At 38.3% G+C, this 23,245-nt stretch overlaps 1 protein-coding gene across 6 annotated transcripts in view; it reads right to left on the reverse strand.

The window, feature by feature from the left end:
• Positions 1-23,245, reverse strand: part of ARB2A (ARB2 cotranscriptional regulator A) — a 439,389-nt gene that overhangs the window by 345,433 nt on the left and 70,711 nt on the right. For all 6 annotated transcript variants that reach the window (XM_007531666.3, XM_007531665.3, XM_060201168.1 and 3 more), the window contains one exon: positions 10,018-10,083. In XM_007531666.3, the coding sequence (XP_007531728.1) occupies positions 10,018-10,083 (66 nt within the window). The remainder of the gene's footprint in view (positions 1-10,017; positions 10,084-23,245) is intronic.

The following is a 23,245-nucleotide window of genomic DNA, read 5'->3' on the forward strand; positions in this document are numbered from 1 at the left end:
ATCAGATATCAGAGACATGTCTTTCGTGAGTGTTTCCTCGAGGATGTCGAACTTGGATGCCTGAGTTGCACAGCAGATGTCATCGGCGTAGATGAACTTCCTTGAAGAAGTTTCTGGGAGGTCATTGATGTAAATATTGAATAGCGTAGGAGCCAGAACAGAGTCCTGGGGGAGGCCACTTGAGACAAGTCTCCATCTGCTAGACTTGTCACCCAGATGCACCCGGAATCTTCTGTTTTGGAGAAGAAACGATATAGTGTTGGCCACCCATGGAGGCAGGCATCTTGAGATCTTGACTAGGAGACCACGGTGCCAGACCATGTCATAGGCTGCTGTGAGATCAACAAAGACAGCACCCGTCTTTAAATTCTTCTGGAATCCATTTTCAATGTAAATTGAGAGGGCCAGGGCTTGTTCGCAGGTAGATCTTCCTGGGCGGAAACCAGCTTGGGCGGGTGATAGGAATTTCTCTGTAAGATGAGAAATACGTGACAGAAGCAGCCTCTCAAGGAGTTTGTAACAAACGGAGAGGAGAGAAATTGGTCTATAGCTGGTGGCCAGTGTTGGGTCTTTCTTTGGTTTCAAAACCACTATAATCTTCACACGATGACAAACTTTGGGCATAGACTCAGATTCCAAGATGTGGGACAGGAATGAAGCGAGCCACTTCTTTGCGGCGGGACCCAGGTTAAGAATGAGTTCTGGGATGATGTTATCATAGCCAGCAGCTGTTCCTGGTTTAACCCTCTTCAAAGCGTCTTCCAGTTCAGACAGTGTAAAGGGAGAGAGTTTTGGAGATGGACAAGATAACCGGAAGTGGGATGACCACTCATGGGAAATTTATCTTTCCAGACTGGTAGCAAAATAGACTAACAGATAAAACTGGTGTAATAAATGCTTAGCCATTTGTATGAAGAGAGCACGAAAACCAATTGTCTTAGCAAGAAAAGCATAGCCACATGGGTTAACTTTCTTGTCAACCACCAGGTTCCAGATGATTCCTACCAGACTTCCCTGGACAGACAACCTCACCAATGTGTCCTGGAGCTCTGCTTCCCCAGAGCCCTTCCCCACTAGGGAAAGAGAGAGACAGACTGAGAGTATGGATCAACCTGTCAACACCCAGGAAGCAATTACAGAAGCCAGACCTTCCACCTTCTGCATCCCACAAGGACCTTGGGTCCATACTCCCAGAGGGTTAAAGAATAGGAAAGCTATCAGGGGAAGGGGTGGGATACAGAGTTCTGATGGTGGGAATTGTGTGAAGTTGTACCCCTATGGTTTAGTCAATGTTTCCTTTTTACAAATAAAAAATAAAATAAATACAATATAAAAACTTAAAAAAAGAAAAAAAAAACTTTCTCCTTAATTAAGACCCACCCCAACCTCATTTAAAATTATGAGCACCTTCTAAAGAATTCCCTATTTTTTTCATTTATTTTCCTACATAGCATATATCAAGATCTACTGTATATGCTTTACTTTATGTATTTGTTTGTATACCCATGTATTAACCATCTAATCTCTCTACTAGAATGCTAGTACAGAAAAGCATAGATTTATTGGTTTGTGTTCAGCTATAGTCCCAATATCTAAAAGGCTTGGCACATTGTAATAAGTGAAGCTTTGGAATGAAAAAATCTCATTAAGCTTAACTAGCAACCTTATTTGAACAAAAGACAAATAAGTAACACATTCTCTTAACCAGCTGAAAGATAACCACTGATTCAGAAAGCAAATACTAAAAATTAAAATAATACGTAACTAAAAATAAATTTAGTTACACAATGCTAAGAATTAAAATGACACTAGCTATATCTTAATGTGTGACTGTTAATATAATCACATCAGTTTAATTTGCAAATGATATCAAGAGTAAGCAAATGTGAGACAGAAAAAAACTGTATCTGGGGAGTTGGGTGGTAGCACAGTGGGTTAAGCGCAGGTGGCGCAAAGTGCAAGGACCGGCATAAGGATCCCAGTTCGAAGCCCCAGCTCCCCACCTGCAGGGAAGTCGACTCGCTTCACAGGCGGTGAAGCAGGTCTGCAGGTGTCTATCTGTCTCTCCCCCTCTCTGTTTTCCCTTCCTCTCTCCATTTCTCTGTCCTATACAACAATGATGACATCAATAACAACAATAATAAATACAACAATAAAACAGCAAGGGCCACAAAAGAGAATATTAAAAAAAGAAAACTATATCTGAGGAGAAAAAATCCACTTTTACCTATGGATGCTATAAGAGGGCAGTTAAAGTGGCATTAAAGGAAAAAAAAAAAAGGAAGGAAGGAAGGAAGGAAGGAAGAAAAGAAAAAAAGGTGAGATTCAAATCCACATAACACATACTCAAGGATAGACCACATGTTAGGCCACAAAGACAGCATCAATAAATTCAAGAGCATTGAAATCATCCCAAGTATCTTCTCAGACCACAGTGGAGTAAAACTAACATTTAACAACAAACGGAAAATTATTAAAAGACATAGAATTTGGAAACTAAACAACATGCTCCTTAAGAACCACTGGGTCAGAGAGTCACTCAAACAGGAAATTCAAATGTTCCTGGAAACTAATGAAAATGAAGACACAACCTATCAAAATATTTGGGACACAGTGAAAGCAGTACTGAGAGGGAAACTTATAGCCATACAATCACATATTAAACACCAAGAAGAAGCCCAAATGAACGACCTTACTACACACCTCAAGGACTTAGAGGAAGAGGAACAAAGGAATCCTAAAGCAACCAGAAGGACAGAAATCACTAAAGTTAGAGCAGAAATAAACAACATCGAAAATAAAAGAACCATACAAAAGATCAATGAAACCAAATGTTGGTTCTTTGAAAGATTAAACAAAATTGACAAATCCCTAGCCAGACTCACCAAACAAAAAAGAGAGAAGACTCAAATTAATAGAGTTGTAAACGATGCAGGAGATATCACAACTGACACCACAGAAATCCAGAGAATCCTGCGAAACTTCTATAAAGAACTATATGCCACCAAGCTAGAGAATCTGGAAGAAATGGAACAATTCCTAGAAACCTATGCACTTCCAAAACTGAACCAAGAAGAACTACAAAATCTAAATGCACCAATCACAGACAAAGAAATTGAAACCGTTATTAAGAATCTCCCCAACAACAAAAGTCCTGGACCAGATGGCTTCACAAATGAATTCTACAAAACTTTCAGGAAACAGTTAATACCCATACTTCTTAAGCTATTCCATAAGATTGAAGAAACAGGAATACTCCCTTCCACCTTTTATGAAGCCAACATCACCCTGATACCAAAAGCTGATAGGGACAGAACAAAAAAGGAAAACTACAGACCAATATCGCTGATGAACATAGATGCCAAAATATTAAACAAGATCTTGGCCAACCGGATACAGCAACACATCAAAAAGATTGTTCATCATGACCAAGTGGGATTCATCCCAGGAATGCAAGGCTGGTCCAACATCCGTAAGTCAATCAATGTCATTCACCACATCAATAAAAGCAAAGCCAAAAACTACATGATTATCTCAATAGATGCAGAGAAAACCTTTGACAAAATCCAACACCCATTCATGCTCAAAACTCTACAAAAAATGGGTGGGAAATTCCTCAAGATAGTGGAGTCTATATATAGCAAACCTACAGCCAACATCATACTCAATGGACAGAAGCTGAAAGCATTCCCCCTCAGATCGGGGACTAGACAGGGCTGTCCACTGTCACCGTTACTCTTCAACATAGTATTGGAAGTTCTTGCCATAGCAATCAGGCAAGAGAAAGAAGTCAAAGGGATACAGATTGGAAGGGAAGAAGTCAAGCTCTCACTATTTGCAGATGATATGACAGTATACATAGAAAGACCTAAAGAATCCAGTAGAAAATTACTGGAAGTTATTAGGCAATATAGCAAGGTATCAGGCTACAAAATCAATGTACAAAAATCAGTGGCATTTCTTTATGCAAACACTAAATCTGAAGAAGAAGACATCCATAAATCACTCCCATTTACTGTTTCAGCAAAATCAATCAAATACCTAGGAATAAAGTTGACCAAAGAAGTGAAAGACTTGTATACTGAAAACTATGAGTCGCTACTCAAGGAGACAGAAACTGATACCAAGAAATGGAAAGATATCCCATGCTCATGGATTGGAAGAATAAATATCATCAAAATGAATATTCTCCCCAGAGCCATATACAAATTTAATGCAATACCCATCAAAGTTCCACCAAGCTTCATTAAGAGAATAGAACAAACACTACAATCATTTACCTGGAACCTGAAAACACCTAGAATTGCCAAAACCATCTTAAGGAAAAGAAACAGAAATGGAGGCATCACACTCCCAGACCTTAAACTATATTATAAAGCCATCATCATCAAAACAGCATGGTACTGGAACAAAAATAGGCACACAGACCAGTGGAACAGAATTGAAAGCCCAGAAGTAAATCCCAACACCTATGGGCATCTAATCTTTGATAAGGGGGCCCAAAGGATTAAATGGAAAAAGGAGGCTCTCTTCAATAAATGGTGCTGGGAAAACTGGGTTGAAACATGCAGAAGAATGAAATTGAACCACTTTATCTCGCCAGAAACAAAAATCAACTCCAAATGGATCAAAGACCTAGATGTCAGACCAGAAACAATCAAATATTCGAGGAAAATATTGGTAAGAGACTTTCCCACATACACCTCAAGGACATCTTTGATGAATCAAACCCAATTGCAAGGAAGACTAAAGCAGAAACAAACCAATGGGACTACATCAAATTGAAAAGCTTCTGCACATCCAAAGAAACTATTAAACAAACAGAGAGACCCCTCACAGAATGGGAGAAGATCTTTACATGCCAGACATCAGACAAGAAACTAATCACCAAAATATATAAAGAGCTCAGCAAACTTAGCCGCAAAAAAGCAAATGACCCCATCCAAAAATGGGCAGAGGAAATGAACAAAACATTCACCACAGAGGAGATCCAAAAGGCTAACAAACATATGAAAAACTGCTCTAGGTCACTGATTGTCAGAGAAATGCAAATTAAGACAACACTAAGATACCACCTCACTCCTGTAAGAATGGCATACATCAAAAAGGACAGCAGCAACAAATGCTGGAGAGGATGTGGGGACAGAGGAACCCTTTTACATTGCTGGTGGGAATGTAAATTGGTACAGCCTCTGTGGAGAGCAGTCTGGAAAACTCTCAGAAGGCTAGACATGGACCTTCCATATACCCAGTAATTCCTCTCCTGGGGTTATACCCCAAGGACTCCATAACACCCAACCAAAAAGAGGTGTGTACTCCTATGTTCATAGCAGCACAATTCATAATAGCTAAAACCTGGAAGCAACCCAGGTGCCCAACACCAGATGAGTGGCTGAGAAAGCTGTGGTATATACACAATGGAATACTATGCAGCTATCAAGAACAATGAACCCACCTTCTCTGACCCATCTTGGACAGAGCTAGAAGGAATTATGTTAAGTGAACTAAGTCAGAAAGATAAAGATGAGTATGGGATGATCCCACTCATCAACAGAAGCTGACTTAGAAGATCTGAAAGGGAAACTAAAAGCAGGACCTGATCAAATTGTAAGTAGGGTACCAAAGTAAAAACCCAGTGGTGAGGGGTAGACATGTAGCTTCCTGGGCCAGTGGGGGGTGGGAGTGGGCGGGAGGGATGGGTCACAGTCCTTTGGTGGTGGGAATGGTGTTTATGTACACTCCTAGCAAAATGTAGACATATAAATCAGTAGTTAATTAATATGAGAGGGGGAAATCAATTGTATGTCTCAAAGTTTCTCAAAAGACAAACTGAATCTTTTTAATATATAGGCTATGTATTTGATATGCGGACTCTCTCAAAAGCCTAGACCAAGTAGATTAGAAGCATCCAATAGTACAGCTATATACAAGATACTGGGTACTGTACAGCAAACCATAACAAAGGGACTTTTCAAAGTTAACCCAATTAACAAATAATGTGATGATAATATTAACTATCGATTGTCTTTTTGAACCCTAAGACAGCAGGAACCTCACATCTTCACTATAGAGCCCCTACTTCCCCCAGTCCTGGAACCCTTGGATAGGGCCCACTTTCCCGTATGCATCTCCCAATCCAAACCAAATAATATTGCATCCGCCGATCACAACCTAACCAACGCAACGATTGCCACCTCAACATGCTTCACCTCAGACTGTGTCCAGAGACTTCATGTGTGGAATGACAACCCTTCAGCTTCATTACTCGGGTGAGACCTTTCCTTTTATAGTACACTCTAATTTCATCTCAGGTAGTTCACTTTCTAACAAAGTCCCATAACCTAGATATACACCAGTTTCTGTGAGAGAGAGCTTATGTGCACACGTATCCATAAACTACTGCAAAATATATACCTGAAAGCAGAAGTACACTAGAGTTTGCAGTGAGTACCCCCCTAACCTTCCTCTCCACTATTCCCAAGCTTGGGATCCATGATTGCTCAACAAATTGTTTGGCTTCATATGTTAACTCTCTTTTCAATCACCAGGTTCCAGATGCCACCAGGATGCTGGCTAGGCTTCCCTGGATTGAAGACCCCACCAATGTGTCCTGGAGCTCAGCTTCCCCAGAGATACACCTTACTAGGGAAAGAGAGAGGCAGACTGGGGGTATGGACCGACCAGTCAACGCCCATGTTCAGCGGGGAAGCAATTACAGAAGCCAGACCTTCTACCTTCTGCAACCCTCAACGACCCTGGGTCTATGCTCCCAGAGGGCTAGAGAATGGGAAAGCTACCATGGGAGGGGGTGGGTTATGGGGATTGGGTGGTGGGAATTGTGTGGAGTCGTACCCCTCCTACCTTATGTTTTTGTTCACTAATCCTTTCTTAAATAAAAAATTTAAAAAAAAAAGGTGAGAAGGGAATATTAAAAAGCAATGCTGTCAGTGTATAATAGACAACAGTCACAGAGGTTTCCAGTCATGTATTCACCAGAGTGTATGTCAAAACGCACAAATGAAAGTGCTCCTTAAAGTTAGTGAGACCTTAGTGGATTCTGGAATGGCCATGGAAGTAGATCTCTATTTATTTTAATGAAAACACCTGTAGCCAGAGACATTACAATAGATACTGATAGCTATTGTGTTTTTCTTTTTTTAATTCAACTAAGTCTCTTATTACCAAGTAATTGATTTAGTTTTCAAAACAATATAAGGTTGGTATTTAAAATTCCAGGTAAACACTTGAGAGTTAATTAATTGCTTTCAGAAGATAACGAGGTGTTTTTTTTTTTTTTTTTTTTTTTTTTTTTGCTTCCAGTCAATGGGGATCACTGCCAGCACTAGGAATCCATCGCTTCTGGGTGACTCTACAAATTAAGGTGTGCATAAAATTTTGACTTAGATATCCAGAAAAACTGACTTAAAAAAATGTAATGATATGATTAAGGAATGAGAATAGTATTTGACTCTATGCCTAGCCAACAAGCTGCAGATGCTACCATTATGCCAACCTGACCTCCCTGGACAGACAACCTCACCAATGTGTCCTAGAGCCCCACCTCCCCAGCGCCCTATCCCACTAGGGAAAGACAGAAACAGGCTGGGAGTATGGATCAACCTGCCAATGCCCATGTCCAGCAGAGAAGCAATTACAGAAGCCAGACCTTCCACCTTCTTTCACCCCATAAAGACCTGTGGTCCATACTTCCAGAGGGATTAAGAATAAGGTAGCTTCCAATGCAGGGGAGGGGATATGGAAATCCGGTGATTAGAACTGTATGGAGTTTTACCCCTCTTGCCCTACAATCTTATTGATCATTATTAAATCACTAATACAAAACAAAATAAAAATGATATACTAACAAAAAATAGTATTTGAGCTAGTCATTGAATAATATTCATGTACAGTTGGTGACTATAACTTAGCCTATACAAAATATGTGTCAATTTCAAGTAGTAAAATACTTTCATAAAATAAAATAATTTTCTTCTTCAACTTCTTTAAGTGTGGAAATAACTATCTCAAGACCACTTAACATCTGACAAGAATTCATTAAGCAGATCTTTCATTAAAATATATGTGTGTAGGTCACCCCTGACTTTCATCTCAATAAGAGTTATGCAAAGAGACTCCGATGCTTGAGTCTCCAAAGTCCCAGGTTCAATCCTCTGCACCACCATAAACCAGAGCTAAGCAGTGCTCTGGTAAAAGTAAAAAAATTAAAAATTAAAAAAAAAAGTCTCATCTCAATATACTGGCAAATCAACTGCACCACTTTTTAGCAGCTAATTTTTAGATACTAATTGTCGTATATCATTTAAACATGATGTAGGGGAGTCGGGCTGTAGCGCAGCGGGTTAAGCGCAGGTGGCGCAAAGCACAAGGACCGGCATAAGGATCCGGTTCGAACCCCGGCTCCCCACCTGCAGGGGAGTCGCTTCACAGGCGGTGAAGCAGGTCTGCAGGTGTCTATCTTTCTCTCCCCCTCTCTGTCTTCCCCTCCTCTCTCCATTTCTCTCTGTCCTATCCAACAACGACAACAACAATAACTACAACAATAAAACAACAAGGGCAGCAAAAGGGAATAAATAAATAAATAAAATTAAACATGATGTAATAAAAGAACATCTGCTGCCAAATTATTAAATTAATTCATGTGCCAAATAACCTCTATTAGTGTGAGATACGGCAAGAATATTTGGTAAGAAGAATAAAAATACCAGATGACTTCACTCATAGTTGAGACTTAAGACACAAAGAAAGAGAAAATACACAGACTAGATATGACGTATTATTACAGTTGTAAAGGTGGTTGGGGGCTAGGAGTGGGGTACCATGGCGTAAAAGGACACAATGTGGAAACACAGATAAGAAGCTCTACACATCTAATAAAACCTTTCCTACACAACATTCATTCTCCAGTAAAGTGAGTTAGAAATATTTGGGGGGACCAGGTGGTGGCATACATAGTTAAGTGCCCATATTACAGTGTGTAAGGACCCGGGTTCAAGCTCCTGGTCCCTACCTGCAGGAGGAAAGCTTCATGAGGGGTGAAGCAGGGCTGCAGGTATCTATCTCTCTGTCTCTTTCCCTCTCTATCTTCCCCTCCCCTCTCAATTTCTCTCTGACTCTATCCAATAATAAACAAAATAAATAATTTTTAAAAAGAAAAACTATATAGGGGTAGGCAGTGGTACAACTAGTTAAGCACATACAATACATAAGCAACTGGGTTCAAGCCCCCACAACCTATCTGTGGGGGGTGAGGTGGGGAATCGCTTCATGAACAGTGAAGCAGGTCTGCAGCTATATAACATGACCTATATGACAAATATCTCGTGGTTTGTTCTAAACATCTAGAGAACTAAAATGAATTTAAAGTTTCAATGAAACTAGAGAGTACAGAGCTAAAGGATTCAAAATTAGCTGTGCTCTAACAACAACAACGAACCTTTCAGAACCTTGAAAGTAAAAACAATGTGGGAGTCGGGCAGTAGCTCTGTGGGTTAAGTGCACGTGGCACGAAGTGCAAGGACCAGCGTAAGGATCCCGGTTCGAGCCCCCAGCTCCCCACTTGCAGGGGAGTTGCTTCACAGGCGGTGAAGCAGGTCTGCAGGTATCTTTCTCTCCCTCTCTCTGTCTTCCCCTCCTCTCTCCATTTCTCTCTGTCCTATCTAACAATGACGACATCAGTAACAACAACAATAATAACAAGAACAATAATTTAAAAAAGGGCAACAAAAGGGAAAATAAATAAATATAAAAAAATTTAAAAAAAAGAAAGTAAAAACAATGTGAAAGAAGACTGGATATAGTGGAAAAATTCTACCCTGATTTTCCAGAAGATCAAACTCATTATATAGTTTTAATGAAGTTCTCTGTCCTCTTACTTATTTCATTTAATACAGTTCCCTCAAGGATTATCACAGTTAGCCTAAAACAAAATTTTTTTCCTGAATGGAAAATTAATTTACTTGGAAATATATATATGTATGTATTTTAAATTGGACTTACTGGAATGGCGATTTTTTTCAAATTACAGTCTTTTTCCAGGAGGTCATATACATATTTCGTGATGATCTAGGTAGGAGAGAAGTAACATATTAGCATGCAAAGTCATTCACTACTAAACTTCATTTAAATTATCAATAAATTGTTGCTCTAAACAAGTACCTTTATAACTTGGAATATTTTGATATTAAAATGAGATTATTTACAAATTACCAATAATGCTTTAATTCCTTCTGTTGTGTGAATAATCATGGAAATTAACACTAAAGATTAGAACTAGATAATATAAATTCAAATAAGTCAAAACTTTCTGTTTCTTAACGAAAGATTCTAAAAATACATTTTCTTTGTTGTATTCCAAAAATTCATTTGCCCTACAATTTTCCTATATGTAGTAATCTAATATAGTATATTTGTGGGTCTGAATTCTACTCTGTTTATAGTCAATAAATCAAATAAAATATATTCTCTAAATAAAAAAAGAAAGAAAGAAAGAAGGAAAAAAGAAAAGCAATTAAGCAAATTAAGCAAAGTCAGGTACCAATTAGCATTACTGTTTATGGCAAGCAAAAAACATGACTCACCAAACATATTCAAACCACAGCTCCTTGTATCTTTGGGTATATTATCTTCTATGGTTAGGAAAAAAAAAAAAAAAGAAAGCTTTGCAGTTGTGATTAAGGTTAAGGACCTGAGATGAAGAGATTAGGCTGAATTGCCCAAGTGAGTCCAATCCAATCATAAAAATTCTGAACAGTGGAAGATTACAGAAAAATAATGTGTTAGAAATGTCAAAGTGAAAACACCCTGACTTGTCATTTTGAACATGGAACAAAAGAACAGAACTCATAAAATGTAGTAGCCAATACAATCTGGGAAGTTTATAATCAACAGAAATAAGATGTTTGTCCTCCAATTGCAAGGAACTGAATTCTGTCAACTCAAATATGTAGTAAATGCACTTTCCCTAAAGCCTCCACAACAAAACAGACTGTCCACATCAGATTTTGGTGTGGTAACATTCATATGGCACGTCCAACCTGCACAAAAAATATACTGCTGCTTAAAAATCACTAAATTCATAACAATTCATTAAAACATCAATTTAAAAGTCCTAATTCTATTATGGAAAGCACAGAAAGTAAGGAAAGAAATATCTGGAATAAAGCAATTACTTAACTGGCTTTAAAAGTCTCCTATCTATCTATCTATCTGTTCTATCTTGTTAGCTAGAGCACTGGTCAGCTCTGGTTCATGGTGGTTCATTCCTATATTATAAAGCAACAGATGAAAAATAAAGCAGTAGTTAAAATTTATACAATATGCCTTCACAAGAAGTAAAGCGGTACTGGTAAGGCCGAAAGAGTAAACTGAAACTATGCAGTGTCAGGCTAAAAATACGTAATATGTAAAGGCCTACAACTTGAGAGAAATGGTTTAACTAAATGAGATTAGTTAAAATGAGTGGTTTATCTTTTCTATAAAAAGTACTATAAAGGGAGTCAGGTGGTAGTGCAGCGGGTTAAGCGCACGTGGCACAAAGCGCAAGGACCCGCGTGAGAACCGATACCGGTTCGAGCCCTGGCTCTCCACCTGTAGGGGAATCGCTTCACAGGCGGTGAAGCAAGTCTGCAGGTGTCTTGTCTTTCTCTCCCCCTCTCTGTCTTGCCCTCCTCTCTCCATTTCTCTCTGTCCTATCCAACAACGACGACATCAGTAACAGCAATAATTACTACAACAATAAAAACAAGGGCAACAAAAAGGAAATCAATCAATGAATACTTTTTAAAAAGTACTATAAAATCATAAAAAAAACTTTACATAAGAAAGTAAAAAAAAGGGGGGGGGGATCTGGCAGTAGCGCAGCAGATTAAGCGCACGTGATGCAAAGCACAAGGACCGGCTGAGAATCCCGGTTTGATCCCCAGGCTCCCCACCTGTAGGGGAGTCACTTCACAGGCAGTGAAGCAGGTCTGCAGGTGTCTGTCTTTCCCTTCCCCTCTCTGTCTTCCCTTCCTTTCTCTATGTCTCTCTGTCCTATCCAACAACGAACAACCTTAACAATAACAATAATAGCCACAACAAAGCTACAACAACAAGGGCAACAAAAGGGGGGAAAAATGGCCTCGAGGTGCGGTGGATTCATAATACAGGCACTGAGCCCAGGCAATAACCCTGGAAGCAAAAAAAAGAGTAATACAGGGCAAACCATCAGTGGACAGTATGACCTACAGTTACAGAACCAGAACACAGAAGAGAAAATGGGAGAAGTTGAGGTAGTGATGGGGGGGTGGTTGGAATCTAGGTTGGAGAAGGATGAAAATTTGGTGGAGGGTGAGGTATATTGACATCAATATTGGAGAAATATAAAACTATACCCTTGTGATGATGACAACAATCTTGTAAATCAATTATTTTCTTAATAAAGTGATACTGAAGTTGGAAAGAAGTCCCCTTATGCTTAAAGTAACAATAACACCAATCAAATTCAAGTGAATTCCATTACTATGCAAAATACTTGAGATATAATTAAATAATTAAATAAACCATTTTGGAAAACCCCCACCTATGTCAGTCTCAAATTTCATGCTAGTGCAAAATGCAAAATCAATTGAAAACTTGTATGCATTTGGTTCTGAAATACTTTATGGGGACATTACTGTTCTGGAATTCACAATCTACCAAACCAAATAATAATAAATTCAAACATCAGTTGTATTTGAAGAAATACTACCCAATTTGTTCATATTTCCCTGGAAGGAGAAGGAAAACAAACAAAGCTTAAACTATGTGTCTCTTAAGAAGTTTTCCTGAATGCTCTTCTCAGTGCCAGTAATCCTACATGAAATACATCACAAGTCAAGTATTTCAATTAACTTTCACTGTCTGATCCCAAACCTCCAAGGTAGATAAAAGGGTCCTACCTCTGCACTCCCCTGAATATTACTGAAATAATCACTGAATGCATGAATTTGATCCTCTCCCCTTCCCTTTATCTGCCCATTTCTCAGAGAATATATTTTAGTTTGCTGCAATATGTAAGAACACACTCAGTCCAAGTTTCGCTATGTTCATTTCTAGTGTTCTGAGAAATCTCCAGACTGACTTTCAGTGGCAGTGAACCAATGCACATTCTCAACAGCAGTGTGAAAGGGTTCCTTTTTCCCCATATCCTGTTCAGCAGTACATGTTTTTGCCCTTTTTAATATAAGGCCTTCTTACAGGTATAAAACTTTTTTTGATTTAATTTTTTTATTTATAAAAAGGAAACATTGGCTAAATCATAGGATAAGAGGGGTACAACTTCACACAGTTCCCACCACCAGAACTTTGTATCCCATCCCCTCCCCTAATATTTTCCTATTCTTTAACCCTCTGGGAGTATGGACCCAAGATCATTGTGGGATGCAGAAGGTGGAAGGTTTGGCTTCTGTATGTGCTTCCCTGCTGAACATGGGTGTTGACAGGTCGATCCATACTCCCAGTCTGTCTTTCTCTTTCCCTAGTGGGGAAGGGCTCTGGGGAAGCTGAGCTCCAGAACACATTGGTGGGGTTGCCTGTCCAGGGAAGTCTGGTCAGCATCATGCTAGCATCTGGAACCTGGTGGTTGAAAACAGAGTTAACATACAAAGCCAAACAAACTGTTGAACAATCATGAACCTAAAGGCTGGAATAGTGCAGATGAAGAGTAGGGGGGCCCTCCATTTTATAGATAGCTAGTAGGCATATTTTAGCTATATTCCAAAGGGCCTGTAGCTACACTAGTGTTTTTTTTGTTGTTGTTGTTGTTGTTGTTGTTTTTGTTTTGCCTGAGCCTGAAATCTGATATGCAGGTAGACACTAATTATTATCTGGGGAGGTGATATCATGGGTAGCAGAAGGACCAGAAAGCTGGATCAGGGAAGAGAGTAGCTCCCAAATATGGGAAAGGTGTATAAATATTGTTGACTGTAAACCCCATCAATTTGATCTCACTGTGGTCTTTATTTGCATTTCTCCGATGATCAGTAACTGAATTTTTTCTTCATATGATTGTTGGCCATTTGAGTATCTTCTCTGGTGAAGACTCTGTCCATGTCATCTCCCCATATTTCATGACATCATTTGCTTCTTTTGTAGCTGAGTTTTATGAGCTCTTTATATATCTTGGTTATCAGTTCTTCGATATAATGATAAATAAAGATCTTCTCCATTGAGTTGGCTATCTTTCTTTTCCTTTTGCTATCCAGAAGATTTTTGGTTTGATATAGTCCAATTGTTGTGTTTTGGTTTAGTTTTCCTTGCTTTTGGACTTGACTCTTGAAATATGTTCCCAAAGTAGACATCATGTAGTGTTCTACCAATTTTTTTTCCTTTGTATTTGATGAGTTCTAATCTAATGTACAAACCCCTGATGCATTTGGAGTTGACTTTTCAACATGGTGATATATAGTAGTCCTGCTTCAACTCAACTTTCCAATACCATTTGACAACAGGGTTCTCCTTTCTCCTTTTGATGATGTTTTGGGCCTCCTTTATTGAAAGTTAGTTACTCATAAGTGTGGGGGATGAATATTTTCTGTTTAGAAAAATTTGTTAACATGAGAAAGAAGAGAGATAACCATAATATCACTGTGGCACATGCAAAGCCAGGGTTAATGCCAGGGACCTCATTTTTGAAAGTCCAACACCTCATCCACTGTGCCACTGCCTTATGGGGATGCATAGGTTGAGAACTTTGTCAGGGCCCTGAGATTAGATGTAACCCATGGTTGAGAGGAAATAACTATAGCCAGTTGTCATAGGATTGATCATATCATTTGACAAAAGGATTCTCCTTTCTCCATTGGATACTTTGGGCCTCCCTTGTCAAAAATTAGTTGTTCATAAGTATGGAGGCTGAATATTTTCTTTTAAGAAAAATGTATTTGTTAACATGAGACAGCGGAGAAAGAACCATAATATCACTGTGGCACATACGATGCCCTGAGTGGAGAGAGATGTTATTTTGCTGATTAGACATTCTAACACACATTTATTTAAGACTACAACCTTCTATAACATTTTCTCAATAAAATAGCATATATGTAATATATGTATATATATATATATATATATATATATCACTCTTATATTCATAAAAATAAGCTGACCAAACTGAAAATCAACAACCCTTCTTAGATCCATCATAGAATTTTGGTAACAGGGTAAACCACTGAGAGACAAGATAGTCAGACACAGAGAACCAGAAATTCTATGGCAAATGTTCAGGTAGAAAAATAATCATCAGAAGTGAGTACTAGGATAGGAATACTCACTCAACTAAAATTTACTGAGGCTAGAGGCCTCAGTATTGGGTTAGATTAACAAAAAAATTTAGAAAAGTATTCAGTTTTAGAGAGGGTACCTCAAACTCTAAGTTTTGCTTCCTTTCATTGCTAGGAATGCTGATTAAAATACTAAATTTTCAGCATGGACTGCCCTTAATGCTCTTGAAGTTTCAACTCTATTGTAATTGCTAATGTTATAGCTCTAGGTATAATACAAAACAATACCAGGTCACTTTTCATTGTTAGGACTGGTAATTATAGTATGTACTAGTTTCACCTTATGGGCCATAGAAGAGAGTTTTGGACAACATAAGGAACTCAAAAGCATCATGTTGATTAAAACAAGCCATAAAGAGAACAATATTAAATGATCTTTCTTTCTTTTTTAAACATTTTATTAACTTTATCGAATAGAGACAGCCATAAATTGAGAGAAAGAGGGAGAGAGAGAGAGAGAGAGAGAGGCAGAGAGATACCTGTAGCACTGCTAAACCACTTGTGAAGCTTTCCCCTGCAGGTGGGGACGAGGGGGTTGAACCTAGGTCCTTGTGCATTGTAACATGTGTGCTCTAGCAGGTGCGCCACCACCCAGCCATCCAAATGATGTTTAAGAACAAAGTAAGGGCAAACACAAGGTCAAACTTTGACTAGGAGTGGCATATTACACCAAAACAAAGGACTCTGGGGAAGGAGGGAGAGGGATAGGATGATGACTCATGATCCTGTTGTGCCTCCCAGACACCAGTCATGGGCAGATGAGAGGCTGAGTTTCTATCTTAAAAACTATGCTGCAAACTATTAACTATTTTCTACCCACCCACCTCCAATATAAAAAAAAAAGAAGTGTTTCTAAATTAATAGATTTTTTAATGGCTAGATTAAAAAAAGAATAGACATTTTGATTATGTCAATTTTATCAATCCATGACCATGGGATATCTTTTCATTTCTTTGTATCTTTTTCATATTTTTGGAATAGTGAATCATAATTTTCAGCATACAGGTCTTTCACTTCTTTTGTTAGGTTTATTTCATTAAATTTGATTGTTTTTGCTGCTGAAGCAAATGGCATCAGTTTTTGAATTTCTTCTTCTTCTTCTTAGTATTTGTGCAGAGGAATGCCACTGGCTTTTATATATCAATTTTGTAACCTGCAACCTTACCATATTGGTTAGTTATTTATAGGAGCTTCCTGCTGAGTTCTTCAGGATTTTTATGTATACTAGTGTATCATCCGCAAATAGTGACAAAATGACTTCTTCTCTTCCAGCATGTACTCCTTTAGTTCCTTTTTCTTGCCTAATTGCTATGTCTAGGTCTTCCAAGACTATGTTGAGTAGTAACAGTGATAATGGGCAGCCTGGTCTTGTACCAGATTCCAGCCCCCAGTCACCACATGGACTACCTATACAGGGCAGGTTTCACTCTCTATTAAAAAAAATTCAGCCTCTATTCAAAAAAAAAATTAAGGATATGTACAGACACAGTGAAAAAGACCAAAGCACCAAATCTTCCTTCAGTGCTGTAGGGCTAGGCTCAAACTTGGGTTCATACATAGCAAAGCAGCACATTATCCAAGTGAACTATTTCAACAGCTATAAATTTTTTTTTTTTTAAGGAATCAGCTCGATGGTAATATCATGCAAGTGAAGAGCCTGAGTGATAACCTGGTTGAGAAAATTTAATAACAATAATGAGAAGTCATCAACATCAAGAAAATGAAGAAATGCTAAAGGATGATTACAGATAAAAGAAGAAGAAAGAGACTTGACAACTAAGTACAATGTATGAGCTGGAATTCACCTCCAGACAGAAGAAGTATTAACTACTAAGCATCTTACGTGACAGAATTTAAAGACGACTTACAGAATGTTAATACTGTATCAATATTAAATTTCCTGATTCTGATCACTATACAGTGATGATGAAGACAAATGTTCTCAGGAAACATACACTTATTAGTTGTAATATGGTGTGATATTTCCAACTTATTTTGAGGGGTTCCAATGCTATAAAAGTAACATATAATACATATGATATGGTTTCTTGCTACTTGACTTTTCTGGTTGATATATAGATATATAGATGTAGATGCAGATATAGATATATAAACATTTCCCAGACTACATCAGGTTCTATTAACAGAAAAATCTCTCCTATTTGGGGGGGGGGGGTTGTGTGCACATGATAAATACAGTAACAACAATTTGCTTGCATCAAAACATGTTAATTTCTTGAAACGCTACAAGGCCACAAGGGATAATGTCCACCTATTACTGCTTACAGAAATCAAGGACTCATTGGACTAAGCTTCCATTTCAATCAAATGCTTCCGCATACATTAAGTTTTCACTGATTCTGCCAATGAACTGTAATTCCCCCTAGTAATAAACTGCCTTAGTTACTTCACTTAGCATTCCATCATGATTTTTCTGATTCTCATTTTCTCACTGAAGGGGACAGCGTAAAACAAGAATTATATCTGACTTTATTGTAGCATCGTACACACTATAGATGTACCAATACAATTCTTCAACAATGAATGAATAAAAAAGACTCATGCCTGCAAACATGTGGCATGTATTTAGAAGAAAATACTAATATTTAAAACCAATTTACTAAACACAAGAATGGGAATCATTGTTCTAAGAAACATGGACTTTCCTAGTTGAAGACACACTCCAAAGTATTCTAATGAGGGAGAGAAAGAAAACACTTGTTTGCTTAAATCCTTCTATTCCTACTACATTGAGCAAATATATTTAAAAATAAAATAACTCGTTAGATTTCAGCTTTCAGCCATAGTAGAATTATTGGTGTTTGAATTTCCATTCTCATTGTAAACAAACAGACAACTGTTTTCAGACAAAGGAAAACAGACAGGAGAAAGAACTGGCACTACAAATAACTGAAAAACAAAATAGCTGAAAAAATTAGCAGGTAGATTTAACAGCAGATTAAACACTGTGGAGTAACAGACAAAAGGATATGAAAATACAGTAAGAAAAGCTATCCAAAATGAAAGTGACCTGTGGAGCAAGGACAAAATAGTCTAACACACATACAAGTGGAATGTAGGAAATGAGGGGGAAGATGAAATATTTGAAAAAAGAATGGCTCGCAACATCTTCACAGATTCAAATCCAATCTCAAGGAAAACAAAAGCAAAAGTAGACCAATAGGACTACAGCAAACTGAAAAGCTTTTGCACAGCAAAAGGCAAAGGGAATCACTACCACAACAAAGAGACTCCCCCCTACCATGGAGTGGGGGGAAAAAAATCTTCGTGTCATATGACAGAGGATTGATAACTAAAATTCACAATGAACTCACCAAATTCAACAATAACAAAATAACCTCATTGAAAAATAGGGGAAAGGTATGGGCAGAATCTTATCCAAAGAAAAGATTAAAGGGCCAACACACATATGAAAAAATATTCAAAGCCAATGGTGACTTTGATTAGGGAGATGCAGACAAAAAGTACAGTGAGATCCCACGGTATACGTGTGAGAATGTCACACATTAGAAAAGACAGAGACGCCAACTGCTGGAGAGGCTGTGGGTGGGGGGGAGAGGAACTCTTGTACATTACTGGTGGGAACGTAAATTGATCCAACCCCTATGAAAAACAGTCCAGAGATTCATCAGAAATGCACCCACCTTATGAGCTAGCAATCCTTCTGCTAGGATTTATAAAGGGAAAACAAAAACCAACAATCCAGAAAGACCTATTCACACCAGTGTTGACAGCAGCACAGTCTGTAACGGCCCAAACTTGGAAGCACTCCAAATGCCCAGCACAGCCGAATAACTAAGGAAATGTCGTATACACATGCACACAATGGAGCACTATGTAGCTGTTAAAAATGAGGCCATCCTCTGGAATATCATGCTTTTTATTATTTTGATTTCTCCTTCACACTTGAAGGATAGTTTGGCAGGATATTTAATAAGCAAAATCTATTATTAAAATGTCTTAAGTTGCTTTTAAAAAATGTGTCCTGGAACCCCGCTTCCCCAGAGCCCTGCCCCACTTGGGAATGAGAGAGACAGGCTGGGAGTATGGATCGACCTGTCAACACCCATGTTCAGTGGGGAAGCAATTACAGAAGCCAGACCTTCCACCTTCTGCACCCCATAATGACCCTGGGTCCATGCTCCCAGAGGGATAAAGAATAGGAAAGCTATCAAGGGAGGGGATGGGATACAGAGTTGTAGTAGTGGGAATTGTGTGGAGTTGTACCCCTCTTATCCTATGGTTTTTGTCAGTGTTTCCTTTTTATAAATAAAATTTTTTTTTTTTAAAAAAAGAATGATTGTTAGCAAAATGGAAAGTTGTGCCATAGTGCGCAGCGGCTGGGGAAATGTCTTATATGTGAAAGGTCCCAAGTTTGATTCTACCATACTACCTATACTTGGAGGTAAGTAGTGCATTAGTTAAAGGAAAAAAACAAAATCAAAATACAAAAGGTGTCAAGCTGAAAAAAAAATCTATTTGATAATTTGATGATAGCACAGAAACTAAAAATGACCATATATATATATATATATATATATATATATATATATATATATAGCTGGAGTGATATCTGAAAACTATTCTATTACATAAAATATTTTGCTTTGGGAAGCCTCACCAGCTGGTAGCATGTGCCCAGAGAGACAGCTTTTATTTATTTTTTTTTTTTCCTATCTCAGCACGTTTCCAACTGTCAATTCTAAGTGTACGCAATCCCATAGTGGCAAAATACTTTAAGAGAAATGGCTCATTAACTGTGAATCTACAAAGTCCACCCTCTTCAGTGAATTCAAATTAAAGCCGAAGAATTTGCTAGCTCATAACAGAATTCCCTACACATTTTACTTGTTTTCTTGCATTCTAGATTCAAAGTAAAATATTCATGCCATTTATTAATACTATAAAAACCTTTTGCTTGGGAGTCTGGAGGTAGCACAGAGGGTTGAGCGCATGTGGTGTGAAGTGCAAGAGCCAGGTGTAAGGATCCCAGTTCGAGCCCCTGGCTCCCCACCTGCAGGGGAGTCGCTTCACAGGTGGTGAAGCAGGTCTGCAGGTGTCTATCTTTCTCTCCCCCTCTCTGTCTTCCCCTCCTCTCTCCATTTCTCTCTGTCCTAACCAACAACGACGATATCAACAACAGCAGCAATAATAACTAAAACGACAATAAAAAACAAGGGCAACAAGAGGGGAAATAAATAAATAAATAAAATTAAAAAACCTTTTGCTCAGTCTAAGGAAGAAAAGCTAATGAAAGTATAACTTCAAAAGTTATAGAACTAGGGGAGTAGGGAGGCAGCGCAGCGGCTTAAGTGCAAAGACCAGCGCTGAAGGATCCTGGTTCGAGCCTCAGGCTTCCCACCTGCAGGGGAGTCACTTCACAAGTGGTGAAGTAGGTCTGCAGGTGTCTATCTTTCTCTCCTCCTCTCTGTCTTCCCCTCCTCTTCCCATTTCTCTCCTATACAATAACGAAGACAACAATAATAATTACACCAATAAAGCAACAAGGGCAACAAAAGAGAGTAAATAATTAATTTTAAAAAGTTATAGAACTCTCTAATTAAACAGGAACTTTCAAATATCTTACATTTTGGCTTACAAGTGTACAAATACAAGTTTGGATAATGAAGTTCAATTTTTAGATATATAATATAGGTTCTTGGAAAAAGTCACCATAACTCTAAGAGACTTAACTATTCAGGCCTGTAAAAATCAGATGGGCTGGGCTCTGTAGACAGCATAATGGTTATGCAGAAGACTTCATGCCTGAGGCGCTGAGGTCACAGGTTAAATTCCCAGCACCTTTATAAGCCAGAGCTGAGCAGTGTTCTGGTCTTTCTCTCTGTATCACGCTCTCATTAAAATAAAACATAATAAAAATATTTTTAAAAGGATCAGATGCGTTAATGCATAAAAATATTCTAAAGCAGGAGGCGGTAGCGCAGCGGGTTAAGCGCATGTGGCAGGAAGCTCAAGGATTGGAGTAAGGATCCCAGTTAGTGACCCCCTACTCCCCACCTGCAGGAGAGTTGCTTCACAAGACTTGAAACAGGTCTGCAGGTGTCAATTTTCTTGTCCCCTCTCTGTCTTCCCCTCCTCTCTCCATTTCCCTCTGTCCTATGCAACAACAACGACATCAATAACAACAACAATAATAACAACAACAAAGGGCAACAAAAGGGAAAATAAATACTAAAAAATTCTAAAGCAGAATATCTGTTTTTAAGTGTAAGATGTTTTTATTGTTGATACAAATAATTACCTTATTGGAAAGGACAGTAACAAAATAACCTAAGGATCAAGAGATGTAGCTTTTATATAGATAAGAAATATATAAATATTGATATAATATACATACTATATGAATACTATACATACACAACACACACACACACACATAAGCATGTCATAGACTGACAATCAAAGTAATTCAAGAAATTTCTCCACTGTTGTTAGGAAATGTGGAATGTAAAATGTCCTGGCTGCTATCAAAAACAGTATGGAAGTTCGTTGATAAAATACAAAAAACAGAATTATCAAGTGATCCAGCACGATAATGTGGTAACTATACTGTATTGTGCTCCTAAAATTTGGCAAGAGAGTATGGTTCATATTCAGTATTCTTTGCAGTTATATAAGTATGCACACATGTGTATGTGTCTCTGTATATGTAAATTCCCAGTTTTGTGGCGTATTATCAAGTACCTAAAAGAAAACTTCTGAAACTAAAAGAAACTTCTAGAAAAGTATCATGTTGCATATGAAGTGATGTGGAAGCAGAAACTATGGCCCCTTCTTCATTTTCTGACAAACTCTTCTCTCTAAATAGACTAAATACTTGAAGAACTGTGGGTTGGGAGTAGATAGCATAATGGTTATGCAAAGAAACTCTCATGCCTGAGTCCGAAGTCCTAGGTCCAATCTCCCACGCCACCATAAGCCAGAGCTGAGCAGTGCTCTGGTGTTTCTCACTGTGTCTTTCTCTCTCTGCATCTTTCTCAAAGTAATAATAATAATAATAATAATAATAATAAATAACAAAAAAGAACCTATTATAAAAGAAAAGAATTTCAGGGGTAAAAAAAAAAAAAAGAAGAATTATGAAATAATTGGAAACCAATTCTATTCTCAGCAGACAATAAGGATTTTTTTTTTCCATCCAGGGTTATCGCTGGGGCTCGATGCCAGCACTAGGAATCCACCGCTCCTGGCGGCCATGTTTCCCATTTTATTGGGTAGGACAGAGAGAAATTGAGAGGGGTGGGAGAGACAGAGGGAGAGAGGAAGACAGACACCTGCAGACCCGCTTCACCGCTTATGAAACCACCCCGCTGCAGGTGAGGAGCCAGGGACTTGCACAGGTCCTCGCCCTCCCTACTATGTGCGCTTAACCCGGTGAGCCACCACCGGGCCCATGGGGCTACTTTTTTTTTTTGCCAATGTTAGCACTCAACTGATTTATAAACTGCATTAATTAGGAAGGATGTAGAAGTTTTGGTCAAATACTATTTATGATTTCTATTCTTATATATATCTACCTATACATATACACAAGTAGGTATTTTTTTCCCTTCTTTTTTAATCATTTGGCAGGAGGCTTAGTGGCTTGCAGTGCAGTTGTTGATAGATACATGAGTTTAATTTCTCATCTCCCTGTGATAGGTGTTTGCAGAATACACTAACCTCCAACAGGTTTCTGTCATTAAAAAAGATAAATGAATAGCTACTGCTCCACAGATATATTTTATCTTCTAAATGACATAATAAATAAGAAAATACTTATTACATAATAGAACCATGGACTTCTTAAATTTATAGGCTGACTACAATTCTGCATGAGAATTCAGAAGCTAACATTTGCCTGAATCCTATGATTGCTTAGGAAACTGGTGTGTACCAGATAA

The sequence above is a fragment of the Erinaceus europaeus genome, chromosome 11, assembly GCF_950295315.1.
Source record: "Erinaceus europaeus chromosome 11, mEriEur2.1, whole genome shotgun sequence".
NCBI classification, from domain to species: Eukaryota; Metazoa; Chordata; class Mammalia; order Eulipotyphla; family Erinaceidae; genus Erinaceus; species Erinaceus europaeus.